Source organism: Ictidomys tridecemlineatus, chromosome 2, assembly GCF_052094955.1.
Source record: "Ictidomys tridecemlineatus isolate mIctTri1 chromosome 2, mIctTri1.hap1, whole genome shotgun sequence".
Classification (NCBI taxonomy): Eukaryota; Metazoa; Chordata; class Mammalia; order Rodentia; family Sciuridae; genus Ictidomys; species Ictidomys tridecemlineatus.
The window spans coordinates 145,367,148-145,392,302 of record NC_135478.1 but is presented as its reverse complement, the minus strand read 5'-3'; the positions used below and the strand labels follow the sequence as shown (position 1 = coordinate 145,392,302).

The following is a 25,155-nucleotide window of genomic DNA, read 5'->3' as shown; positions in this document are numbered from 1 at the left end:
GAGAGAGGAGCCATTTCCTTTATTGACCCACCCCTCTGTCAGCTCATCATAAACATGCTTGGATTCAAAATTCTGGGTAGTTTAATCCTCCCTCAATTCAAAAGCAAAGATAACCATTGTCATGATTAAAAAGATTTTGTATGGAAGGACTGTGTGATCTGACTTTATATATGTGTGTTTGCTTATTGTATATATGTATATTTCCCCCCTTTGTGGTCTACGCATGTCTCTCTTCTCAACTAGTTAGTTGATTAAATAACAACCTTTTCATTTGGGAGAGAGAAAATATAACTTATAAAACTTAAAGGAGATCACATCATGTTTATGTGGTGGTATATAGGAAAGAGAAGACTTCCCCTTCTACTTCAGAGCTACCCTCAATTTCTTCATTTATCAGACTGGGTCAGGCATACCTGCATTGCATAATCACCATGAGGATTTATGTGAGTAGTGATGCGAAGGTGCTTGCCATCATGTGACATTCCGCAGGGGCCGTGCATTGTCCATACAGAGAGGCCACTTCTGAGAAAAGATAGGTGATTTGTGTTTGTGGAATGGTAAACCTAAGAGAATCAACTTATGTTAATATGAATCTAAATAGGTGGTAATAAGAATTTACTAGGTTTCTGCTAAATGAAAGGCAGTATACAGGTGATTCCTGTCATCTTTAGAACCCCCCTGTGAATATAATCATCTTCCTTGACTTACAAATGGATGACAGAGTCTCAGTTAAACATTTTGCAAAGTACAGTTGAAAGTACATGTGCTTGATATTTGGCTCTCCCCCTTGCTCCTGGTATAACCACAGGCAAGTTAACCCTTCTGAGCCTCAGTTTGGCCTGTGGTAAAATGGGTCAATGGTTGACACAAAGAGCAGGCTCTACTTAGATACATCTGATCACGTTGGGTGGTTTGTGGCTTTTATGTTCAGCTGTCCTATGGACAGAAATCAGTTCCGGATTAAGCTGCACCAATTCAGAATGGACTTAGAATGGCAGAAAACTCACACATCTGTTCAGTTGACCTTTGGTTTCCTTAATGGACCGGTTCCAGGTCCTATCTTGGATACCAAAATCTGAGGATGCTCAAGTTTCTTTATATAAATAATGTAGTGTTTTTATACAACCTACACACTCTCTTCTATAGACTTATAATGTGTAATACAATATAAGATACATTATAAGTGTTATATATACTCTATTTGTTTAGGGAATAATGTCAGGAAAAAAGTTTTCACATATATAGTATAGACACAGTTTTCTCCTGATATTCTACATGGATGTGGAGCCACACATACAGAATTGTGGATAAAAAGACCAACTACACTACAATGAGAGAGGCCGATAGCAAGGACCCTGACTCAGATAACTGTCCAGAGAGTAGAAATGTATTTGTTCTTAACACCCACAAACCACTACTAGCTTAAGCACCCAGAGGCCCAGCAGCATGCCCACCAGGACTTAGAATAGTAGGAACATACAGCTTATACACAAAACAAGAAGGATCAAATTACCTTAATGATTTAATACCATTTTTTGACAAACTAGGTATTCTCATCTACAATGTAGAAAAGGAAAAGGTGTTCATTTGCTTATTTATAGGTGGCATGGTTTTATTTTCTTAGCTGGGTGAGCTTTTATAATAAACTCCTTCCCACCTTAACAGAAAGAAGGGACACAGATTGCCTGTACTAATATGGGCCTCTTATTGTGGGAACAGTGAATGCCACTTCACTAAAGCTCACCCCAATATGAGATTTGGAATTGGTTGTAGTCAATAATGGCATTGCTTGAGGTCTTCCAGAAAGATTTTAAATGTACCACTACTCCCACGTTATGACTCTAAATAGGATTAGCTAAAGTTCTGCTCTTTGCCTGGTTCTCAAATTGTGACCCAGAACAGCAGCATACAACACTGTGTACCAGCCTGGCACTGGAATTTCTTGGGAATTGAAATCAAAGATGGGTGTTGGGTTATATGCTTAAAATATTTTCCCAGTTGGAGTTACTATGGCCATGCCTTGTGGCCCCAGCACTCTGAGTCTTTGCCCACCTATTTGTCTTTCTATTAGACTAGACCACCAAATCTGTTCTCAGGGCCACCAGCCTTGCCCCCAAGCATTCTCTCTGCCTTCCTTGGTTTTAATGTGGAACCCCTCTATTTTTCTGAGAAAATAACCCTCTGCCCTCAAACCTTTGTCTGTTGATTGTCCTGAAGTGCCTGAGTGTCTTCTCTGGGGACACTGGTTGGAGGTGATTTTTCTTTCTTTGCCTGGACTGCTTAGAAAAAGCGTTAGCACCAGCTCTGTGTCCCATCTGTAACAAGTGGCCAGGCCCGCACATCTTCCTCTGTTTGTCCTCTTCTCACTCTTAGTTCTAGCTTATTTTACCTTTGTCCTTTTTCCCCCTGACTGCAGACTTATTTTTCAGTTCAGCTTGTCTTGTATCCTATGACTCTTTGCCACCAGCCTTCATTAGTTTTGGAAAGAAACAGCTTAAATAAAGTGAAATATTTTTTGTTCTGAGATGCAGTGGATATAATACAATGAGCAGTCAGCAAATGGAGGTGTCTTTTAAGTGGCCATGTCCACCTAGATTTGTGTAGTTCTAAACCCTGTGTCCCTTACTTTCTCATGTTGTTAGAGAGATTCAATTAAATTTTTTTTGATTATTTGTTTTAATCCACAAAACTGGGATTCCAGGGAGAAGTAGAGAGCTAAATAAAGGAAATTGGGCACAAGGCCCTTTGGTGGGTTTTAGGTCTTCCTTCTCTAACATTTGTATGAATAAGTGAATGACTCCAAAAGGAGAGTAATGGACATTGCAGCATGAACAATCTCTTCGTGAGGTTAGAGGTGACTGCAAACACTTATCTGAATAAACTGATGGCTAGGAGGTAGTGGATACATTGTAATTCTGTTAAGTTATAAGGTTTTCTGTTGACTTTGTACTTTTAAGCCCAAATGCACTTTCACAAAAAAGTATGTATACCAGTTTTTCATAGATCCACCTACTTCTGAATTCAGGGTAAAGTCACACCAGGTATCTGGTTTATTCATTGAGTCACCTTAGCTATGTGGAAGGCAGCAAGTCCAACAAGTTGTTTCTCCCCCATCCTCCTGCAGATGCAAAGGTGGAAAGAAGGTTCTTACTCAGATACACACTGTGTACCAGCCTGGCACTGTGCCAAGCACTTAATAAAATTTCAACTTTTCACTTTCTAACCTTGACACTAAGTCTAGAGATGGTAGGCTTCAAATTGTGAGTTGCTAGATTTTAATCTCAGTTCCAGGTTGGGTTCTAATTTGAAATTAGCTGGAACTTTACAGATTTGAGGGTGAAATGAATGCTGAGCAGAACTTAATAGAGTAAGTTCTTGCTGATGTTCTTGCTGAATCTCCGTTAATTAAGAATCAAGTGATATAGGTAATGGATATAAAAGTGCTTTGTACTACCAGACTTTCGTACAATGTAAGAGACTATTACATAAGTGACATTTCAGTGGCTTGACAGCATTAAGGGTCTCTAATTAATAGGGAAGAACATTTAAGCTGTTCTCTTAAGCTACAGGGCCTGGCTGTTGTCTTTATTAGGTTGAGGAGGAAGCTCTGGAAGTCTGCTGGAATTCGAGCAGCGGGTGTTGGAAATGGACCTTTACAACTGCGAAACACAGATAATTGGGGTATGAAAATGGCACGTTAGCACCTAGTTATCCTCACTTGGATCTGGGAGCATTTGAAGTGTGCAGATCTAGTTCTTGGAAATCCTGCAGTGAGAAGGAAGGCAATGAAATGTGTTTATTGAGTGTCAAGCATAACTTTCTAGGGTGATTCTTTAATCATTTGTATGAATAGAAGGGGGGCGATTGTGTATAATCATTTGTATGAATAGAAGGGGGGCGATTGTGTACCTGACATTGGCCATTTCTCCAGAAAGATCTCATTCCCTGTGGCCTAGCCCCTGTGACTTGTTCCAGTCCACCAAATATCCAGCCTTCTCCTTGGCCTCATGCAGTTTTATCAGTGTTGAACCTGTCATTGAAACAGATCCTTGTACTTGACAGACTCCTTGTTATCCTGGAAGCCTGTTACCAGAGAGTCTTCCTCAGATATGCAGAGCTGGGGCTTCTGCATTCAGATTCTCCAACCTGCTTCTTGGGCTTAGTCCAGAGTCTTGCACAGTTTGGGGAGAGGTTTGCCTCACCTTAAGATATGCTTATCGCTTCTCGGCCTTTTGGCTAAGATCAAGTGTAGTACCTTAAGATGTGCTCATGTGAAGGAAAACTTTAACGAGCCTTAGGAATAAAATAAAACCCATTTCCTCTCTGCATGTGTTACCTTGCTTGGTGACGCATGGGTGCAGTGCTCTCTAAGAGCATGTTCAGGGTGGTCAGCTTTTAGCAAACCTTTGTTTCCCAAACCTTTGACTTCCTGTGGACTTTTTGTGCTCTCTCGAGTTCATTTCATTTAAAAAAAGTAAATTTACCACCACCCCCACTCGCAGGCTGATCTGGGTAAGGAACATCTTGTTCCAAGTTCGGATTATGAGCTATGCTTAATTAATCCTTCAGCCATAGCTGAAGGCAAAGTTAAGGAGTTTGAAGGCAAAGGCTCTGGCTTCTCCTACTATCTTAAAACCACCCTTAGCCTGCTGGAGCAGGTGAGCTGTGGAAATCACAAATGAGGAATGTCTACCCCCCTGACCTCTTTGCTACCTGTGAGCAGATGGGGAACAGAACAGGTGAGAGCAGGAACCAGAGCTTGGGGCTTCTGTGGATTAGAGATTTTCTGACCCCCTTCCAGGCAAACAAATCCAGAATGAACATATGGATTTCACTGTGCACTAGAGCGGTCTTCAGGTTCATGTAATTAAAAAAAAAAAATCTGCATGGCAGTCTGTGATTCACCCCGAGGATAATGACCTGTGTGTCTTTGTTTTCTCCTTGCCCTCATGGGGGCACGCAGCACGTGTGGAGCGAGAGCGAGGACTGCCTGCCTTTCTTGCAGCTAGCGCAGGATTACATCTCCTCCTGCGGCAAGAAGACACTCCATGAAGTCTTGGAAAAAGTCTTCAAGTCCTTCAGACCTGTAGGTACCTGCTTGGCCTCTAAAGCTAGCTTGTTTTCTGCAGTCATTGTGTTTTGAATAATATAGGTGGTGGGGAAAGTGGGCAAAACCCAGGCTGACTAATTGTTTTTCTCTTGTCTGTCCTGTGGCGTAAAGATAGCAGCCAGTGTGGGGAGGCTGTGGGGGAGGGGGAGGGGACGGGATGTGACACAGCTGCTTGTTGCAGGGGTGATGGTTATTTCTAGCATCACTTGAGTTGAGAATCCCTGATAGGGAGGAGAGCAGACAGATTCTATGTGAGACAGTGGAGTGTTCCTATTCTCCGCCAGTAGACTTCAAACCCACAAGCCTGGAAGCAGTTGGGAGGTTTTGTTTAAATGTTGGGGTCTGTACTGAGGGTTTGCCAGAAAGCATATAAATGTTATACTTCCATGTTTGTGGGTGCAGATGGGGATGAAATTGGATCCTGGTTCTATTCCTTTCCCTTTTTACCAAGTCTCTTGTGCAGAGCTTGCTTTTCCCCTCCCTCTCTTGGGATTTCAGAATCCATCCTTCTGTGGCTGCTGACAGGCTGTTTTCCTGCCAGCAGATAAACATGTAAAATGAATGCTTACCCCCGCTTTCAACATTCCCTATTTCCCTGTCTTTATTGGAAGTTAAGGTCAGATGACCAACGTCATGATGTTCCCCCCCAAGTTCAATTCCCTGTCTGCTGTAAACATTCTACATATTCAATGGTATTTGCTGTCGAATTTCTATTTATTTTTTGAATTGTTTTTAATATGATCTGCTTCTCCACTGTAATTTCTGGCTTTTAGTTCTTTGAACACAGTAGCTTGGTTGCATAATAGCCTGTGTCTAACATTCCAGTGTCTCGAGATTTATTTCTAAGTCTGTTTGGCATCTTTCTTTCTTTTTTCCCCTTTTGCTGCCTGGTCCTACTCCTTGGTGTCTTGTTTCTCTGTGTGTTGGATCATCTCTATGTGCCATTTAGTATATTTGAAAGTTTATGTAGGTCAGGCATGGTGGTGCACATCTGTAATCCCAGTGGCTTGGAGGCTGAGGCAGGAGGATCGCAAGTTCAGAGCCAGCCTTAGCAAAAGTGAGGCGCTATGCAACTCAGTGAGACCCTGTCTCTAAATAAAATATAAAAAAGGGCTGGGGATGGCACCCCTGGATTTAATCCTTGATACCAAAAAGAAAAAAGAAAAAAAAGTTTATATATAGGAGTAAATTGTGGCTTAAGATTACCTTCCTCCAGAAAGAGTTTTGTTAGCTCCTTCAGGACTCAGGGCCCTGTCAGTCTGAGACCACTTTTGACAGTTTGAGGCTTGTAGTTCTGTGAGTGCCCCAGGTGAGAACACTCAGCCTGCAGGACTGGTCTCTCCTAGCTCATCCTCATCCTGGAAGTGTTAGGCTTTGGAGGTCTCAGCTTGGAGTGGGATCAGGGCATCATGTCTGTTTTTTTTGGAAGACTCTATGCTTTGACTTTGGTCCACCATCTCCTAGAATAGGCTGAGAGTGCAGTAAAGTTTCTAGCTGCTTCTTCCAGGTCAGCAGAAGCCTACAGGACAAAAGCAGCTCTTTGTGTCAGGCATATCTCTCTAGAACATGTTTTCCATATTAAATATGATTTTTTTTCATATTTTACTTGTTCTCAATGGAACAGCTGGGGCCCATCTCTTAGGTCACCACTGTAAGGAGTGGAATTTCAGTGGCTTTGGTCACATTCTCTGGTTTGTATCATTCATCGTCGAATCAGCTCATTTTTTGTTTGTTAATTTTGTAAGCCAGTTTGGCTCATTCAAAATGGGTGTTTGGGTTAAAAGTACTGGTCTGTCCTGCTTTCAGTCACCCAATAAACATTTCTTGAGAAGGGGATGTGATCTGACTTCACTTGGCACCACGTACTGCTCTGGTCCCAGCACTTGGACGGAGTGGGTGAACATCTTGGATCTCACAGAGCTCGCGCTCTGGACTGGGAGGACAAGATGAACAAGTTTATATATAATGTGTCAGTAATAGGTGCCAGGAAGGAAAGAAAGAAATCATGGATGGGGCTAAGAAATGTTAGGAATCCTGAGGTGTTTGATGAGGGAGAACAAGGAAATCTTCACTGAGAGGGTAACACTGGAGTAAAAGCTAAGTCAGGAGAGAGCCATGAGGAAATCCAGGGGAATAGCAGCACAGGAAGAGAAAGCAGCAGGTCCGCAGGCCTTGGGTGGCAAGCACCTGTATTTCAGGGACAGGAGTCACCAGCCTGGCCGAAGGGGAGGGGAGGCGGGACAGAGTGAGTTGAGTCCAGGGAACACAGGACCTTGCAGATGCCCAAGGATGTTAGAAGCCATTACAGGGGTTCAAGAAGAAGGGGGATGTGATCTGACTTCAGATTTTGAGAGGCTGCTCCAAGGACTGTTGAGATTAAGCTGTCAGAGGTGAAAGAAGGGACCCACAGGGAGGCCGGTCATGTCCTCCAGGCAGACCTGATGTGGCACCACACAGCAGAGGTGGAGTAGAGAGCTCAGATTCTGGGGACACCTTGAAAGTAGTCCCAGCTAGACTTGTTGGTGAATTGGAAGTGGGATGTGAGAAAAAGAGAGACCAGGATGACGCCCGAGTTTCTTGCCTGAGCACTGAAGGGACCTGCACAGTCATTGAGATGGGGCGAGCTGTAGGAGGAAAAGTTGGGGTGTGATCCTGTCAGAGCTCACTTTTGGACATATCGATGTTTGAAATACCTACTGGCATCTAAGTAGATATATCAAGTTAGGCAAAATTTTTAAAAAAATCAATTCCTCACCGTGTGCAGTGGTACAGTCTGTAATTTCAGCTATTCAAGAGGTTGGGGCAGGAGGATCACGAAGTTTGAGGCCAGCCTAGGCAACTCAGCAAAACCCTGTCTCAAAATAAAAAATAAAAAAGACTGGGGTTATAGCTTAGTGGTAGAGCACCCCAATTTGATCTCCAGTATAGGAGGAAAAATGAATCCTGCAAATCTCAACTGGAACAAAGTGCCTATTAGCAAGGAGTGTCCACTCTGCAGCTGATTCCTTTGGGGGTGTTGGTTCATTAGCCTGCCACCCAGTTTTCTTTACACAGATGTCCTCTATGCTGGAGAGCAAAGCAGCTGCGGAACTGACTGACCTGGAGAAGTAAGGGCCAGCTAGAATTTGTTTTGCTGTTTTTCTTTACTAAGTCTGGCTGCATTCTGGCAGTCATATGTGAATGGAGGAAAATTCTGCAGTCCAAAAAATCCAGATGTGTAGCTGAAAGCAGTCAGATTGGTTGAGTATTTTTCTTTCGGTTTGAGCTGTGTGTATCATGGAGACAGATCCACTTCCATGATACTGGGCTTCCAGGTTCCATTAACAATGTGGAGCTTTACATTGTGAGCAGGGGTGTCACTCCCCAGGTGGAAAGGCCTTGAGCGGGCAAAGAGCCTCTTCCTTTAGGAAAGGTTACGCTTAGGGAACCACCTTGGCTGGTCTCTGCTCCTCCAGGAAAGGCCAGTGAGAGGCTTCTTTGCAGGATGGGGAAGAGCAGTTTGTGTGCCTTTGGGCTGTGATGTCTCCCAGGCAGAATGTGTACCAGATTGGATGAAAAAGAGTATTGCCAGCCCCAGTAAAGGACTGTGGAGATGAGTGGGGAAACTTGGGCCCTCTCCCTCTCCACTGAGTAGTGCACTTCTTCCTAGAGGTGCTGCTTATGTTTGCTCAATGAAAAGGGAGATTTGGGTTTAGCAGGCAGACAGGAGGCTTTGCTGCTGTGGCCAGAGTTGAAAGTACTTGGTGAAGAAGCACCTACCCCAGGGCTACAGGGCTGTGGAGCAGTGAGACCAGTGCATCATTTCCCTTAAACTTTGTAGTGATTGAATCAGCTCATGCAGTGGCTGCTGCCGCTTTGCAGTGGAGTGTCCCCAGCAGGAATTTCTTCACCTGCATCTTAGAACAGCTGATCCAGGCCTTCAAATCCCTGTCTTCCACAGTCACCCCATCACCAGCCCCTTCCCTGTGCAGTCTCTCCAGAGAGAGAAATACCTGATGGTCGACAGTCCTCAGCTGCCTGTAGGGCCCCCTGCCAGGCACATTCACTTGACCTTGGGCACCCTGTGTCCATGGGCATAAGAGCTGAGTGCTGAGAAACATCCTGCCAAGGCCATGCCACCTGGGGCTCTGTGTGTGATGACATCCACACTTCAGGGTCTATACACCTGCGCCCCTCCTTTGCCTTGCCTTCCCCATGCTGAAACAATCAGTGACACAGAGTTCCTCCTCCCTCAAGAAAGCTGTTGTTAAATTTTTAAAAGAAAGAAAAAAAATTATATATTTTTTTCTTTTTAGCCATCTTACTCCTTGTTTTTCTTCTACTTCATCACATTTTCAACAGAATGTATCAGTCTGCCTTGCAAAGTCCTGCTGGGAAGGGTGCAGGGCAGGGCACAAAATGGCTAGTTCTTGCCCTCAGGGTGCTGGCTAGGAGAAACAGCTATAAACAGAGGGAAACCCCGTGGTACAGGGTAGGACATTGATTTTGGCCCAGGCATGCTGCTAGATGCTACACTGGACAAGTTTATTCTACTCTGTGGGTTCTTTAGGGGAAATATTTCTAACAGGATTTTTGTGAGCAGATACTACATAGGGTGTTGTTTGTGGTTTCTTAGCCCAGTTATGTGGGATCTGGATCCTACAGTGATGAAGAAGTCAAGCTCAGTGGAGAGGCCACTTGGGTTTGTTTTAGTTTGTTGTTTTTGCTATGAGGGACTGAACCCAGGGGCACTCAACCACTGAGCCACATTCCCAACACTTTTTTGTATTTTATTTAGAGAGAGGGTCTCACTGAGTTGCTTAGAGCCTCACTAAGTTGCTGAGGCTGGCTTTGAACTTATGATCCTCCTGCCTCAGCCTCCTAAACCACTGGGATTATAGGCATGTGCCATCACACCCGACTCAAGCCACTTGGGTTTGAATCCTGGATCACTTGTTGACTGGGCATCTTTCCACAAGTTACTTATATTCTCTTCTGTTTCTCAGTTTTTCATTGGTAAACTGAGTAAGCTAATGATAATAGTTACCTTAGGGATTCTGGGAAGATTAAACAGCACATTTTGCTGGGGTAGTTTTATAGAGCATCATACGTGATAAGCACTAAATAAATGTTAGAATTGATGTGGATGAGGTGAAGACATGAGGCAAAATACTGTGAGAGGTGATCAGGACTTACTGAAAACTTTGGTGGGAGGCTTAGATTTTTGGTATAGAAAGAAAACAATTTGCTAATTAATTTCATCACAAGCTTGACAGAAGCATCTGGTTAGGGCAAGGGATTTTTAAAAGTAAGACAAAGTTTACCAACACTGATTTTGGGCAGAATAAACACTCTGAGTAGCTAGTCCATGTGGCTCACTGCTTTGGGTGCTAAGGCTACAGGAAAGATGCATGGATGCTTTATACTTTGTTATACATTATACTTTTTAAAAGCTATTTGCTTGTGATGTGTTAGAAGTACTAGGAATGTCAGAGTCAGGGGGCCAGTGGAGGCACACAGGGCCAGGAAGTGGTTTCATGAGAAGGTTCCATTGTAGACATGCTCAGAGCAGAAAGCTGTCTAGCCAAGGAGAAGGTCCAGGAAGAGCCCATCTTGGCTTCCTCAACTCAAGTCCTTAGCAATGTCCCCAGGTTGGGGAGTGGGATCAGTTACCCTACCCTGCCCCCATGCTGTGTGGCCTCCTGGAGATTGCTCAACTTTAGTTTCTCATCTTTAAAATGGGGACAGTGCCTGTTTCACTGTCTTGTGGATCAGTGGGGCGTTAGGAAATCAGACTGAGGACACAGAGGACTGTCACAGTCCAGCCACCCTGCTGAGGTTGGTTTCAGTTTCTTCCTCACGGTTGGTGTTAGGGAATGCTCACTGGATTCAGCTGACCATCTTCCTTCCCAGAGTGGCCCACATCCTATTCCACTCCAGGGGCTCAGAGGTGTGATTCATTTTCTCTTCATATGGCCCATCATATCCCAGTGGTACATGGATGGAAATGACAGTGACATTCAGGAGTTGTTGCCATCCCGTGGCAGGCACTACTCCCCATAAATGGCTTCAAAAACTCAACCAATAACTGGCAAATTGCAAGTCCATTCTTGGAGCCCTGCATTAAGTGACCCTCAGATGACAGTAGCTGCCGTCATGGGATTGAGCTGGATAATGAAACAGTGATTATGGATCTCAATAATGGTGATTGTGCCATTCATTTTTTTTCCTCAATGTTTTTGTATCTTTTTATTTTGTGATGATTGACAGACTGACTCTGAATAAATGAGAGAAGAGATAGCCTACTATTTCCAACTTTACTGCATAACTCAATCTCATCTTTGCCCTTGCAAATCCTTGCCAATTTGTAGCAAGGGACTGCTCTTTCCTAGAGGGTTGTCTTCCTTCCCTTTCTGCCCTGTAGACCTCAGGGTCCCCCGGAGCCTGTGCCTGTTGCAGTGCAGTGTGCTGCTCTGGTTGATGCCTCTCTGACGGTCCCACCTGGCATCAGATCCTGTGGTGCCTTTGATTTCTCCCTCCAAGCGACTCAGGTCCTTTTGCCTGAGGTTGCAGTGCGACTCTGTTTCTTCTCTCAAGAAACAAAGATGCTTCTGTCAGAAAAAAATCCCCTAATTCCAGCTCACTGACATGAGCAAGATTGATATTTTCATGTGGCCACTAATGGCTGACGACTTAGGGGTGACTCCCAACAGAAAAAATTTTTGTGGCCCAAAATAGTTTAATTCTTGCTTCTGCTCCTATTGTCTGAATAACAGCCTGAGAAGAGAAGGAAGCCACCTGTGTGGAGCTGCCCCAGTGGGTCCCAAAGTCCCATGAGAAAAGATTCTGTACACTTAATGGGTTGAAGAAATAGTATTGAGTGTTGGTAAATTTAATTTTATCATGGCTTTTGTTTTCTGCTCGTGTCAGAAACATTCAAACCCTTATTGTTTTTTTAAAAGGAAAATGGCCCCTAGAAGTAAGAGACATCTACCTCTTTTGCCCATTTGGCTCCTACATCCTGTCTTGCTGCCTGTCTCTTTTTTTCCTGGTATCAAGGAGACTGAACGGGGCGTGGTGGTGTATGTCTGTAATACAGCAGCCTAGGAGTCTGAAGCAGGAGGATTGTGAGTTCAAAGCCAGCCTCCACAACCCAGCAAGACCCTATCTCTAAATAGAGTATAAAAAAGGGCTAGGGTGTGGCTCAGTGGTTAAGTGCCTCTGGGTTCAATCCCCAGTACTAAAAAAAAAAAAAAAAACCGATCAGGATTCAATCATGGGTTTCTTGGAATCACGATGGTACCAAACATCATGGATCACTAAGATCAGTAGTGTCAGGTTACCCAAATGCTTCAGCATCTCACTACTCAGAGTAGCTACTGCACTAAAAGTATCTTCATTACCTGGGAGCTTCTTCAAAATGCAGAATTAGGTCCCACCTGAGACCCACTGCATTTTAGGTAGATTTCTGGGTGCATTACCTGCCCAGTAAAGTTCAAGAAATGCTGAGGGGAGCCTCTGGAAGCAGCATAAGGGAACTCTTCATGAAGGCCCCGGGCACCTAATGTATGCACTAGAGGCCTCACTGATAGACTGCTGTCCAAGGCAGAGGCACCGCCTTCCCTCTGATAAAGACTCTAGCCACTGTATACAGAGAGTGCCCTCTTCAGAGTGATGCCAAATGTCAGCTGAATGTGGTGTCAGATAGATTATATCATTGTCCTGAGGCCCTCTCGTCAGACCCACAGGTGACTGGTGTTTCTGGGTCTTAGGACTTTAATTCTCAGCATTGGCAGCATCCCACTCACACACAGCCTGCTGGGATCGGGGGCCTGCGGTTCTGTGGGATGGGAGGTTGCTCCCAGGGAGCCTGTGGGCAGCAGGGCTCTGGAAATGCCATGGTTCCTGCCAGAAGGAGCAGAAATTTGTTATTTCCCAGCTTACTCAGAAAACAAAGGGGGGGATATGTGATTATAACTGTCAGGAATAATGTAAATATACCAGCACTTCAGCTTTTTTCACCTGTCTCCTTTTCCAGAAGGCATGGGCACAATAAGAGGAAGGACCCACCAGGGTGTACTCCTGACTCTAAAATTGCTGCTGCTTCTCCTCCTCCCCTTCCTCCTCTTCCTTCTGTACTGGGGATTGAACTCAGAGGCACTTTACCACTGAACTATGTTCCCAGTCTTTTTATGCAGGGGGTTGGGGTGGGGTGGTAAACCAGGGAGGCACATTCCCAGCCCTTTATATTTTTTATTTTGAGACAGGGTTCTACTAAGTTGCTTAGGGCCTCACTTAAGTTCCTGAGGCTGGCTTTGAACTTGTGATCCTCCTGCCTCAGTCTCTTGGGTTGCTGGGATTACAGGTGTGCATCACCACATCTGGCTCTTCTTGGCTGTGAAAGATTTGGATCCAGGAGTTAAATTTAGATTTGGCTTCGATAGATGGTAATGGGACAGATGAGAATGCTAGATTATTATATCTGCATGATATTCTCAGAATTCTAGGCAAATTCTCATTCTGGTATTTTAGACTGTGCATATGTATACATAAATGTAGACATCAGCATTGCACATTTTCTCTTCTTTTTATTTTTTATTATTTTGTGGTGCTGGATATCAAACCTAGGGCTTCTCATATGCTGTGGCAAGTGTTCTACCATTATGCCATACCCTAGCCCCAGCTTGAATATTTTGCCCATCTAGATTGAAACCAAGACCTCATGCATGGTAGGCAAGTACTCTACACCTGAGCCACATCCCAGCCTGGCATTGCATATTTTAAAAACATGTATTTCTCAGTAGAAAACACTAAAACATCCAGCTATTAGGCACAGCATTGACTAGCATCTCCAGGGTAGCCTGATGATTAGGTGTGGAATGTCTGTAGTCAGATCACCTGGGTTTAGATCCTGGCTTTGCTATTACCAGGTGAGTTTGGCAGGTTACTTAGCCTCTCCAGGTCTTACCTGTAAAGGGGGATAATAATAGCACCTCCTCAGGACAATAGCACCTCCCCACAGGATTATTATGAGGACCAAAGGAATCAGCATATGTAAAGCTGCTCAAGACCATATCTAGCAGACAGTGAGTTAATATTCACCATTATTGAAGTATGAAACATCCCCTCCTTCAGTGGGATGCTGAATGCAAGCCTGGAATCAAACCAAAAAGGCTCACAGATTGAGGTTCACCACTTTTTACTTCCTAGAGTGCTGATTCACAGCAGGGGGGGTGGTCTAGAAAGCAGCACAGCAGGAAAGAGGCAGAGAAGCCTGGCTGGAGCAGTCTACTGAGGCAGCAGGAACTCCCTGAATAACTGAGCTGACTGTGCCCAGCATAAGGGAAGCAGGAGAATCTGGCTGGGTGTTTTCATGACGCTGGACTGTTTGCAGACCACCGCACCTGCATGTCTTTGAGCTCCATCATTTGTTCCTCTGTGAGTTAGAGCAGGCGTCATGATTCATGACTCGATTCACAGAGGAGGATGCTGTGGCTCAGCAGAGGCAGTGGCTTGGCAGATGTCCCCACCAAATAAGAGCCCTGGCTTCAGGACTCCAGATCCAGTGTCTTTTCCCTCCCAGCCTCTCAGTGGATCTGCAGCCCCTGCACTAAATGCCTGAACAACCCAGAAAGCCATCAAGAATGGGCTTCTCTTCTTCAACCCCCACAAAATGTAAGGGGTGAGCAGTTCTTCCAAGAACAATCAAAACGCTTCCTGCTGAAGTGGAGGGCTTCCCTTGTGGCTGGTGCTCTAGGACCTGTGACTGTGTGCTTTGAAATCATATGCTTTGAAGGTTAAGGTAGGAAGCTAGAAAGAGGAGGGGGAGAGAGCTGGCTTCATGCTTGGCTTGCTGGGTCCTCTTCAACAAGGTGTGCTAAACTGATGAGCCGGAGAGCGTTAAGTGCTCTTCAGCTTGGGTCAATATGTATCACCTGTGTCCTAGCAAGAAGAATGGTGGATGGCATGTCTATTTGGGACAAGGAGGCTCAGCTGCACCCTCCTTATCCATGACAGTCATTGCTAACTGACCTTAATCTTTCCCCCTGAGCCTCAGAATTCTGAACCCAGGACTCCACGCAGCTCTTACCAATCACATCTGTTAAGTGAGAGGATCCCGTTGTCCATTTCTCATTTACTGGCATCCCTTCAGTGAAGTGAACAGTTAATTTATTTTGAATTTCTGCATCTTCATTTGGTGTTTAGGTGACTCGGGAATTCCTGGTCATGGCAACAAGGTATTTTACCAGCTATTAGGGATGTGACCACTCTGACACTTCCACTTTTCTGTATCATCAAGCAGCTCTTCAAATAAAACTTGGCCACCTCATTGGCACACAGTGGTCATCTGTGTTCATTGTGACCAGCCATCTTTTCTCTCTTTGGAGGCAACTGTTTTATTCCGTCCACTAAAACCTAGAAGTGAGACAGTAGTAAGAAAAAAGGGGCTTCCCTTTTCTCCCATTCACATCCAAGATTAACATACCCTGTCCAGACAAATTGAGACCCACCCTTCCTGCCCTTTCCCTCCAAGGTAACCATGTTGCTCTGAGACAGCTGTAGCACATGCCCAAGGGGACAGTATGTGTCTGCAGTGGTCTATGTCTACCTTAGTAGGCCATGTACATAGTATGACCAATAATGCCTCATAGATGATTTTGTCCTGAGTATGTCTATAGGGCACTGTGGGATCTGTGAGAGTTGCAGTTCTAGAACTTCAGAGCACAGGCATTATTTCAATTGGACCTCTACTTTTACTCTTTCCCCATTTGAGCAATTAGTAGGAAGTTGGGGAAAAGGTGGCAGGACAGAAGACAGGCAATACAGACTAAACAGAATGATAACGCTGACGCTGACTTTTTTTGGTTGTTTTTTATTTTGTATCAGGGATTGAACTCGGAGGCACTCAGCCACAGAGCCACATCCCCAGTCAGATTTTTTATTTTATTTAGAGACAGGGTCTCGCTGAGTTGCTTAGTGTCTCTGTTGCTGGGGCTGGCTTTGAACTCGCCATCCTCCTGTTTTAGGCTCCTGAGCTGCTGGGATTACAGGCATGCACTACCGTGCCCTGTGATTTTTGTGTCTTAATGCTGTTTGTGTTTTAGCCATTAGGGCAACTTGGTGAAGTGGCTTGAAAGTGATCAGTTGCTAGGCCACTATATAAAAAAGTCTTTTGGTCACTCACTGCCAGGTTGTCACCGATAAACTCAGGATCCCTTAAGGTCAAGACTTCCTTTTGGCACAAGAGCTTTGGATTCATAATAACCAGGCCTGGCAAATGGCACTGTTTCCAACCAAAGATCTGACTGTGCCTTTCAAAAATGTTTATCATGAATTCACTCTGAATGTTCCTGATCATCCTTAGAGTGTTTGGGAAATACAAAAAGATGAAAAAGAAAAAAAAAAATATATATATATATATCCATCATCCCATAAACTAACCAAAAAATTTCAACATTTAGATATATTTTATTGAAGTCTTTTAACACATCTATGTATAAATTTTTAGAAAACTCTCATAATGAACGTGCAATTTTACACTTAAGTACCAATTTTTATATCATTAAATAATTCAAAAACACCATTTTAAGTGGATATGTTAAGAGTTCATCTTACACACTATAATTTATTTAACTCTTTTGCTGCTGAACATTTTAGTTGTCTCAACATTTTTATGAATTGCTATTCATAATAGCATGTGTTTGGGGGGAGAAAATAGAGTAGGAGACAGAGTTTTTCATGTCTTGATGGAATGTCAGTGCTGTTCATCATATGCTATCACTAACCTCACAGATATATGCATGTGCACACAGATTTTATGTTCCTGCATAGATATACAGTATGCTTTTTTTTACAGCTCAAAAAGCATTTTTTTTAATATTGAGGATTCAATTCAAGAGCACTTAACCACTGAGCCACATTCCCAGCCCTATTTTGTATTTTATTTAGGGACAGGGTCTTGCTGAGTTGCTTAGTGCCTTGCTAAGTTGCTGAGGCTGGCTTTGAACTTGCAATCCTCCTGCCTCAGCCTCCCGAGCCACTGGGATTACAGGCATGTGCCACTTCCCCTGATTAAAAAAAAAAAAAGCATTTTTTAAATTAGAGCTTTATGGGTGTGCATAGTAGTTGGGTTCTTCCTGACAGACTCATACATGCATGGAATTCAACTTCAGTTCATGATCTCCCTTTTCCCTGCCCTCCCCCATTCTCCTTCCTCTACTTTACTAGACTTCCTTTCACTCTTCTATTTATTTACATTTGATTGGTTATTTTTACTTATGCATAAAGGTGAGCTTCCCTGTGGTATATTTATATTTGCACATAAAATGATTTTTTAAGAATTCATTTTGCATGTTTGCCTAGCATGTTTGATACTTAAAAAAAGGGACTCTACCGGCTGCCCAGAAAAACTGAGCCTTTGAGACACTAGTCATAAAGGATTAATATTCTCTTCCAGTAAATTATAAAAACAGTGGTAGTGGGCAGGGCAGGGTGGTACATGCCTGTAATCCCAGCTACTCAGGAGGTTTAGGCAGGAGGATTGCAAGTTCAAGCCTAGCTTGGGTAACTAAGTGAGACCCTGCCTCAAAAATAAACAGTGAAAAGGGCTGGGGAGCTGGGCACAGGGGTGCTTGCCTGTAATTCCAGGGTTGGGAGGCTGAGACAAGAGGATTGCAAGTTCAAAGCCAGCCTCAGCAAAAGTGAGATGCTAAGCAACTCAATGAGACCCTGTCTCTAAATAAAATACAAAATAGGGCTGGGGACGTGGCTCAGTGATTGAGTGCTTCTGAGTTCAATCCCTGGTACTAAAAAAAAAAAAAAAAAAGATTGGGGATGTAACTCAGTGGTAGAGCGCCCCTGGGTTCAATGTTCAGTACTGCAAAAAGCAAAGTAAAAATCAGCAGAAGGAGTAGTTGAGTCTTGGAGAGCAAATTGGCAAATTGTAGCTTCTCTGTTGAGTCCTGGGAGGTGCTGTTTAATGGGATGTGATGCCTTTGCTTGTCTTCCTGCCTATGGTCCATTTGGTGCTCACAGCTGCTTCTCTCTCCTTCTCTCCCTTTAGTTACTGGGGCTTCCGGATGCAGATGATGATGCATTTGAAGAGTACAGTGCAGATGTGGAGGAGGAGGAACCAGAGGCGGACCACCCCCAAATGGGGGTCAGTCAGCAGTAAACCTCCAAGGGCACCTTCTGGAGAAGGAAAGTGAGCCCGCTGTACCCTAGGTGGGGTTCTGTGCTCCTGGGTTAGCATTTTGCATTAGCACTTCGAAACAGGACGTCTGGCTCCCAGCATCCAAATTAAAATGAATTACCTTTTTAATGACCATACAATATCTGTGATGAGCTTTGCTCAGAAGTGACCTGAATTTCAGTCCCGCTTCAGTGGGGTTTCTATGGAGTTGTCTTGGTAGCCTTTGCCACTTTGAATTTAGAGTCTTTTGTGGCTGCCTATTCTCTCTTGAGTTTATGTTGGAGAATTAACATTCGCTGACTGGAATGTAGAGAACTCTGAATGTATTAAGGATGTGTTTTGAGTCCTCGCAGGTGACCTGGCTGAGGAACAGCATGGCAGAGAAGCAATGCAGTCTGCACTTTTATGTACCTTTTAAGTGTCCATAAGTGAAAGGTTTTGCTTATAAAGCATGAGTTTAAATATCTAGTCATTAAACTGCACAAGTGCAAATACAAGGGCAGAAAAGGATGATCACTTAGCTTTGGATTAAGAGGGTAAGAGAGGCAGAGAAGCCTGGAGTGTTTCGCCATCACTGAGCTGGTTACCTGGTACATAGCAGCTGGTTCCTGGTTAGATATAAATGTTACTTGCTTGTTCAATTGTTTTAAAAATGCTAATTCCAAAGCCACTTTTTAGTCTAATAGTGGAAAATATAAAGGGGTGAAAGACAAAAACTAACAATTTCTTTAAGCAGTTTATAAACCATCCCATATATGAAATGAGACATTTACCTTCTGTCTTTCTAATGAGATGGCCACTTGTTAAATCAAAAAAAAGTCCAGAATCAAGTAAGTGCCACTTAAACTTTGAAGCCATAGATCCATAGATAAATTTAGTAGGAAAATAAACCAGGATAAAAATTTTTTAAAAAACTATAACGGAATCCTTTACTTTCTTAATCTTTTATTCTTAAAAAAAAAAAGCCAAGAAAAGGCTCCTGTTCTATAATTTGTTTAAAATTATAACAAGTACTTTAAGGGACCTAATAGTAGTGAACTTTTAAAGTAACATGAAAATAGGCAACTTGATGATTGGGTGGCTTGGTTAAAGGGGGCATATTTAATGATCAAGATACTCAGACAACTCACAGAAACAACTGCTGTCTTCATTTAGCCAACAAATGCTTACTGGGGACATCTCTGTAATGCCAGGTTGGAACTATTTGACATACTCGTTTTCTTGGACCTCGGCATCATCTCTGGTTCTAATCACGTAGGATGTGGAATGAATGCCTCTTTTACAGCACTTGACTTCCTCTAGCATCTGGGCTGGGAATGTTCCAAACATGCCCACATGTGCCCGTTAGGTTGTCAGTATTTTGAATTAAAAAAAATCAGTAGCAGAGGCCACAGAACTCATGGGAGTCTTGTACATCTTCCAGGCATGTTGGTGTGAACCTGATCGTCTTAGCATTTTCTGTTTAATTAAGTGGTGCTGTGAGGAGCTTGGCTGCTCGTGGTCTAATAGTGTGCTGTACTTTTCTGTCATCGGGTAAATAACACGGTGGTCTCCATGTTTTATTCTTTTTCTTGGGAAAGCACATTAAAGGTTAATTTCAAGTCAGATCAATTTCCCTAGAGTAACCTATTAGCAAAAGCAGATTCAGAGTTTCATCCATTGGGGTGTGTCCTGCCTCAGCAGCCCTGCCCCGTGCCCACTGGCTCTGCCCTGAACAGAGGTCATCGTGAGCTGACATCTGCAGAGAGTGCCAAGGTTTGGTACCCTTCATTTTAATACAGTGGTTGCAAGAACGACTTCTGCACCAAAAGGAAGATAAGTGATTAGTTTGCTCCAGTTCTAAGGTAAACTGGAATTTACACACAGAGGGTTTTACATCTAAATTTACATATGCTTGGGAATGGAATGGTTGTTACTGTAGAATATATCTTATCAAAAAAATGTTTAGACTTGAACCAGACACATTTTGGTATCACCATGTTAACGTTTTGTTTATAAAAATTGAGCTGAAATGGTCAGCCACTCACTGAGAATTCTGGTCTCTGTTCTGCCTCAGTGATGGGGGAGAGATCACTGTGTGACTTATTTCATTGTAAAACCCCAAAGGCTTTAAGCAGATCCAATTGTTTCCTCTAAAACTTCCTTCTCTGACGGTGTGCACATCCCTGCAGTGCTCTGGTGTGCTTACTCAAACACTCCCTCTAGCCCACACCGTGGATACGCTCATTGGCACCTGCCGGTCAGTTAGATTGGGCAGCCTATGTTAGGGAATTGATTCTGTGGTGCAACAGGTGTGGGACCTTTCCTAGACACTCACTAGGAGGTACAGCTGTGTGCTGGGGTGAGGAAAGACCCTAGGTTCTAGCCTTGACTCTGCCTTTTTTTTTTTTTTTTTGGTACCAGTGATTTAACCCACGGGCTATCCCACTGAGCCACATCCTCAGCCTTTTTTATTTTTTATTTTAAGTTGCTTAGGGCCTTGCTATATGGCTGAGGCTGGTCTCAAACTTGAGATCCTCCTGCCTGAGCCTCCCCAGTTGCTGGAATTACAGGTGTGCACTGCCACACCTGGCTTGCCTCTGCCATTGACTGTGATCTTGATGAGTCATTTGGCTAGTCTCTGGAACAGGGGTATTTGCTCTTCCAGCTTTTAAGACTGGCCTTCTTTACCTGCTTAACCAACTGTATGTATGTAGGAGCAACCATCAAGGATACTTAGAGACACAAAAAGAAATGTGTTTGGAATCTTGCCAAAGATACTGTCCCTAGGATGCTGGCCCCGTGGACTGCTTTAGAAAGTGTTGATTTGTGAGTGTCCAAACCTCTGGAGCCTGGGATGGGCCCCTGCCTGTGTGGCTGATGAAATCCTGTTTCTCCTAGGAGAGGGCATAGGGAAATCCTGTTTCTCCTAGGAGAGGGCATAAGGAAAGCCCCAGAAGATGTGCTTGTCTCAGCTGTACATATGCTGCCTGTGGAGGGCATAGCTTCTTAGTGTCCCAACATTGGAGGCTTTGGAAGTGGTATGCATTTAGCTTAACTGAGAGGGGAGATTTGCATGTAGAACAATTGAAAGACAACGAAAGAGTCCTTTGACTTTTACCCTGTCATTCAGGAGAGAGAAAGTAAAGTGTGGGGGGGTGGGGGTGAATGTGGGGGATGTGCTGATTGCTCGTTGATCCCTGTGGCCAGCAGTGAAATCTGAAATCATGCCTGTGATAATACACCAAACCTTGATCCTGGGTTTGAGTGAACCACGGAGATGTTTTTCCTGGCTGCCTGGTTGCTTTCCTCTGTCTGATGTGTGGAGCAGGCTTCAGGGAACTGCAGGGACTGCAGGCCCAGGGAGGGTGAAGCCCCACGCAGTGCCTGGCACCACCATGGGTTCAGTGCACTGAGGTGTCCACCCATGTCCCCCAGGCCCACAGCAGCACATGGTACATTGTTCTTCCACGAGCAGAACACAAAAAGTCTGTTATGTCGGGAGATTGTCCTTATGTCCTGGTACCAGAATTGGGCTCTCAGTGTACTTAAGAGAAAACTTCTCTAGTAGCAACTGTCATTGTTCACGTATAAACGGAAACTGTTCTCTAGCACAATATGCGTCTCTGAATACTGTTCCAGTTTCATAAGAGCACAAAGTGGATGGTCCTAGGGGAGCTGTGATCCCAGAGCATCGGTGCAGTTGATATTTTAGAAACCTGCTGGGCATGTTTAAATTCATGAGCTGGGAAACTAGTATGAACAAATCTGGCTTCGCACAGCGAGAGGCACGTAGGAATCCACAGGACTTCATTTGGGGTGGGAGGAGAGGAATAGGCACAATGAAGGAGTTAGGTCTCTAAGTCAGGTGTCTTGAGTTGGAGGGGCACCCTTGACAGTTACCCCATGAGGTGCAGGAAAACTGTTCTCCTGGATGACTCTAGGGGCCTCCTAGCTTTAGAAAATTGACTGCGGAGAGGACTGAGAGGAAAGACCTTGTGCTGGTGATGGCTTTGTGATTTTAAAAATGCCCCTACACCTCCCAGTCCCTAGGCCAAAGGATGCATTAGGTGTTCTGCACGTCTGGTGACATTCCTTCCCTTAATAAAACCAGCTGCCGGCCAGAGAAGCCTGTCTTCCAAGAGTGCTGACAGATCCAAGAGCAGCTATCATCACAGGCAGGTAGAACAGGAACCCAACTTGGGTCTCACCAGGGCTGCCAGAGGCCCTTGTCGGGCACAACCATCTGCTTCACCTGCTTCAGGGTTGCAGAAAGAGCACAATGAAAATCCCAGTGAGCGCTGACTCCAAAGAGCTGCCTGTCGGTTGCTTCATCTTCAGAGAAGCCTAACTTTTTTTTTTTTTTTGCATTAAAAAATATTCTTCTTTCATAAAGACCCAGTTTTCTTGGTTTTATTATAACAAGTATGACATGAGAAGCTGAGGTCTTTTAGGTTTTATATGGAATAATTCTAAGACTTGACAGAATGCCAGTAGCCCAGGGTGTCCGTGGCAGTGTGCTGTCAGCATTTCATGTTCGAAACCCCACTTACAGCACCAGAAGGCTGAATAGGCACAAGCAGTTCATGGTGTGTATCAGGCCACACAACAATCAATACTGAATTGGAACTGTACTCAAGTTGTTTGGTACTAAGAGGAAGCTGACAGTCTGTTCTTGGTAAACTACCTTCCCCTGGTTTTTTCTTCCGTTTTGTTATTGTTTCTCAAGATTCATTTCTTTACCAGGTACTTTCTGATACAAGCGTCAAGTCGCAGAGTACTCTGTACAAGCGTCAGCTTTGTAGAGGAGGAAGTAAACCTTTAATGCCAGGCAAATTGGAACCCATCTGCCTGTCAGTCCCAGTTGGTGTATGAGAGCACATTTAGCCATCGACAGGAGAAGCAGAAGCAAAAGCAAGGAACAATTGTTTTTGTTGGTTTTGGGGATTTTTTGTTTTTTGTTTTTTTTTTAAGGCAAGATGTGTTTCCTGTAGGGTGTGTGTACTTTCTTTGCCTTCACGTTTCCTTTGAAAGAAATCTCTTGTAAATTACAAAACTGTGAAATGGGTTGCCAAAAACCATTGCCCTTTGTTAGATGCCTCAAACAGTGGAAAAAAATCTCTCCTGCACCCTGTCCACATCTGCTCCCTCCTCCCTTCCCTGGAGGGAGGATCTCATCCAACGATGTAATTACCATACGCTTGCTATTAAAGAGCCTTCCAAACCCTGCTGGTGTGTGCCTCTTGTTTACTCTCTCCACAAAGTTTGGTCCTAATGGACACTTAAGTACCATGGGCAGAAGTGGAGGTGGAAGGAAAGCTGAGCAGAGGGATTGCGAAGGAGGTAGTTAAAAAAAAAAAAAAAGAATGTCACCCAATTAAAAAATGTAAGCAAAAAAAAAAGAAGAAGAAGAATAGGAGAAAGAGGAGAAGGAGGTGGTGGTTACATAAAACAGATCCAGAAGTTAATAATATATGTGTTTGGGGGTATCCATAGCTCTTACCAGCATTGTAGCTGGTGTTTAGTAAATTTCTATACTATCTCTGAATTAGTACTTTAGTATGTGAGGACTTTTTGGGAGGTACTGGGGATTGAACTCAGGGGCACTGAGCCACATTTCCAGCCCTATCTTTTTTTTAAGAGACATGGTCTCACTGAGTTGCTTAGCAACTCACTTTTGCTGAGGATGGCTTTGAATTCGTGATCTCCTGCCTCAGCTTCCCCAACCACTGAGATTACAGATGTGTGCCACCATGCCCTGCGGACTTACTTTTTTCTAACCTAGTTAGCAGTCCTTTATGGCACAATTAGAAATCTGTATCTTGTGGCCATTCTGTGACACCATTTCCCTGTGACTTTCCTCCCAACTGCCGTTATTCACTAAACAATAGCACTTAAATAATACATCTGAAAGTTGGCGGTAAGTTTCATGATTTGATTAGGAGTAAATTTCTTTTTCCAAATAAATTGGTCTCTATAGATTGTTAAATTAGATTGAGAGTGGCTTAATAGAGAGCTCAGAGGCTCCTGTGTGTGTTTTAAATAACTTGATTTGGGGTTCTTGTTTTCTGGTGTGGCTGTTTTCAAAGAGGTGCACCATTCATAAACCTTTCTAGACCTCACAGGTCTGGTGCAGACCAAGCCTTTCTTATGAGGGAATCTCTTTTTTACTGCAATTTGATTGCTCTTGTGAATGTATTTTATAAAATGCAGATGGGACTAGTATTAGTCATATATTTCCAATCTGGGTGTGTCTGAGCCTCTACCCACCCCTTCACCAAATTAAAAATACATTCCTTTTTGTAGATAATCATTCTGTAAGTGGTTGGCGGGGCTCAAGGTTCTAGCCCAGATCTGGCCCTCACTGACTGTGACCCCCTCAGCCTGTCCCTTCTGTGCCCACTCAGCCTTTGTTTCCTCATTTGTAAAAGGAAGAGTGGGGGATGCAATGCTGAGTCCCCTTTCTGACACTGGCATTAGGAGTGAGCCTTGACCTGGCTGTGGAGCCAGCAGGGAGGGTGGATGTGATTCACAAGGGACACACAGTCTCCCAGAGCCACAGGCATTGACTAGCTGTTCTCCAGTTTGAGCCGGGTGTCCAGAGGATCCCTTATTAGAACAAAGGCCCCAGCTGGTGGCATGGATGTATAATGAGCCAAAATGTCAATCCCTCAACACCCTCTCCTGCCTTCCTGTGCTTCCCTTCTCCTTGTGGTCAGTAATAAGAACTCAGAAGCTGTACCAAAATAGGAGGAGCAGAGCGTCTTGCTCCAGGATGCAATAGAGTCTCATTTCCTTTAGAAACAAACCTGGTTTCCATTGTAAAGTCAGGCCAAGTGTGATATCACGTTGTCCTCAGTGCTTATTATGCACACGTGTGGATGGATGTGCAACC

The 25,155-nt window shown here is 44.0% G+C and overlaps 1 protein-coding gene and 1 pseudogene across 1 annotated transcript in view; both read left to right on the top strand.

Moving 5' to 3' along the window:
- The window catches only part of Mturn (maturin, neural progenitor differentiation regulator homolog), a 28,971-nt gene extending 5,482 nt beyond the window's left edge, over positions 1 to 23,489 (top strand). The window contains exons 2-3 of the mRNA XM_078039906.1: positions 4,964 to 5,086; positions 18,153 to 23,489. Coding sequence (XP_077896032.1) covers positions 4,964 to 5,086; positions 18,153 to 18,263 — 234 coding nt within the window. The 3' untranslated portion in view covers positions 18,264 to 23,489. The remainder of the gene's footprint in view (positions 1 to 4,963; positions 5,087 to 18,152) is intronic.
- Positions 4,217 to 4,397, top strand: LOC120892130 (U2 spliceosomal RNA; annotated as a pseudogene).
- Positions 23,490 to 25,155: the final 1,666 nt, after the last annotated feature.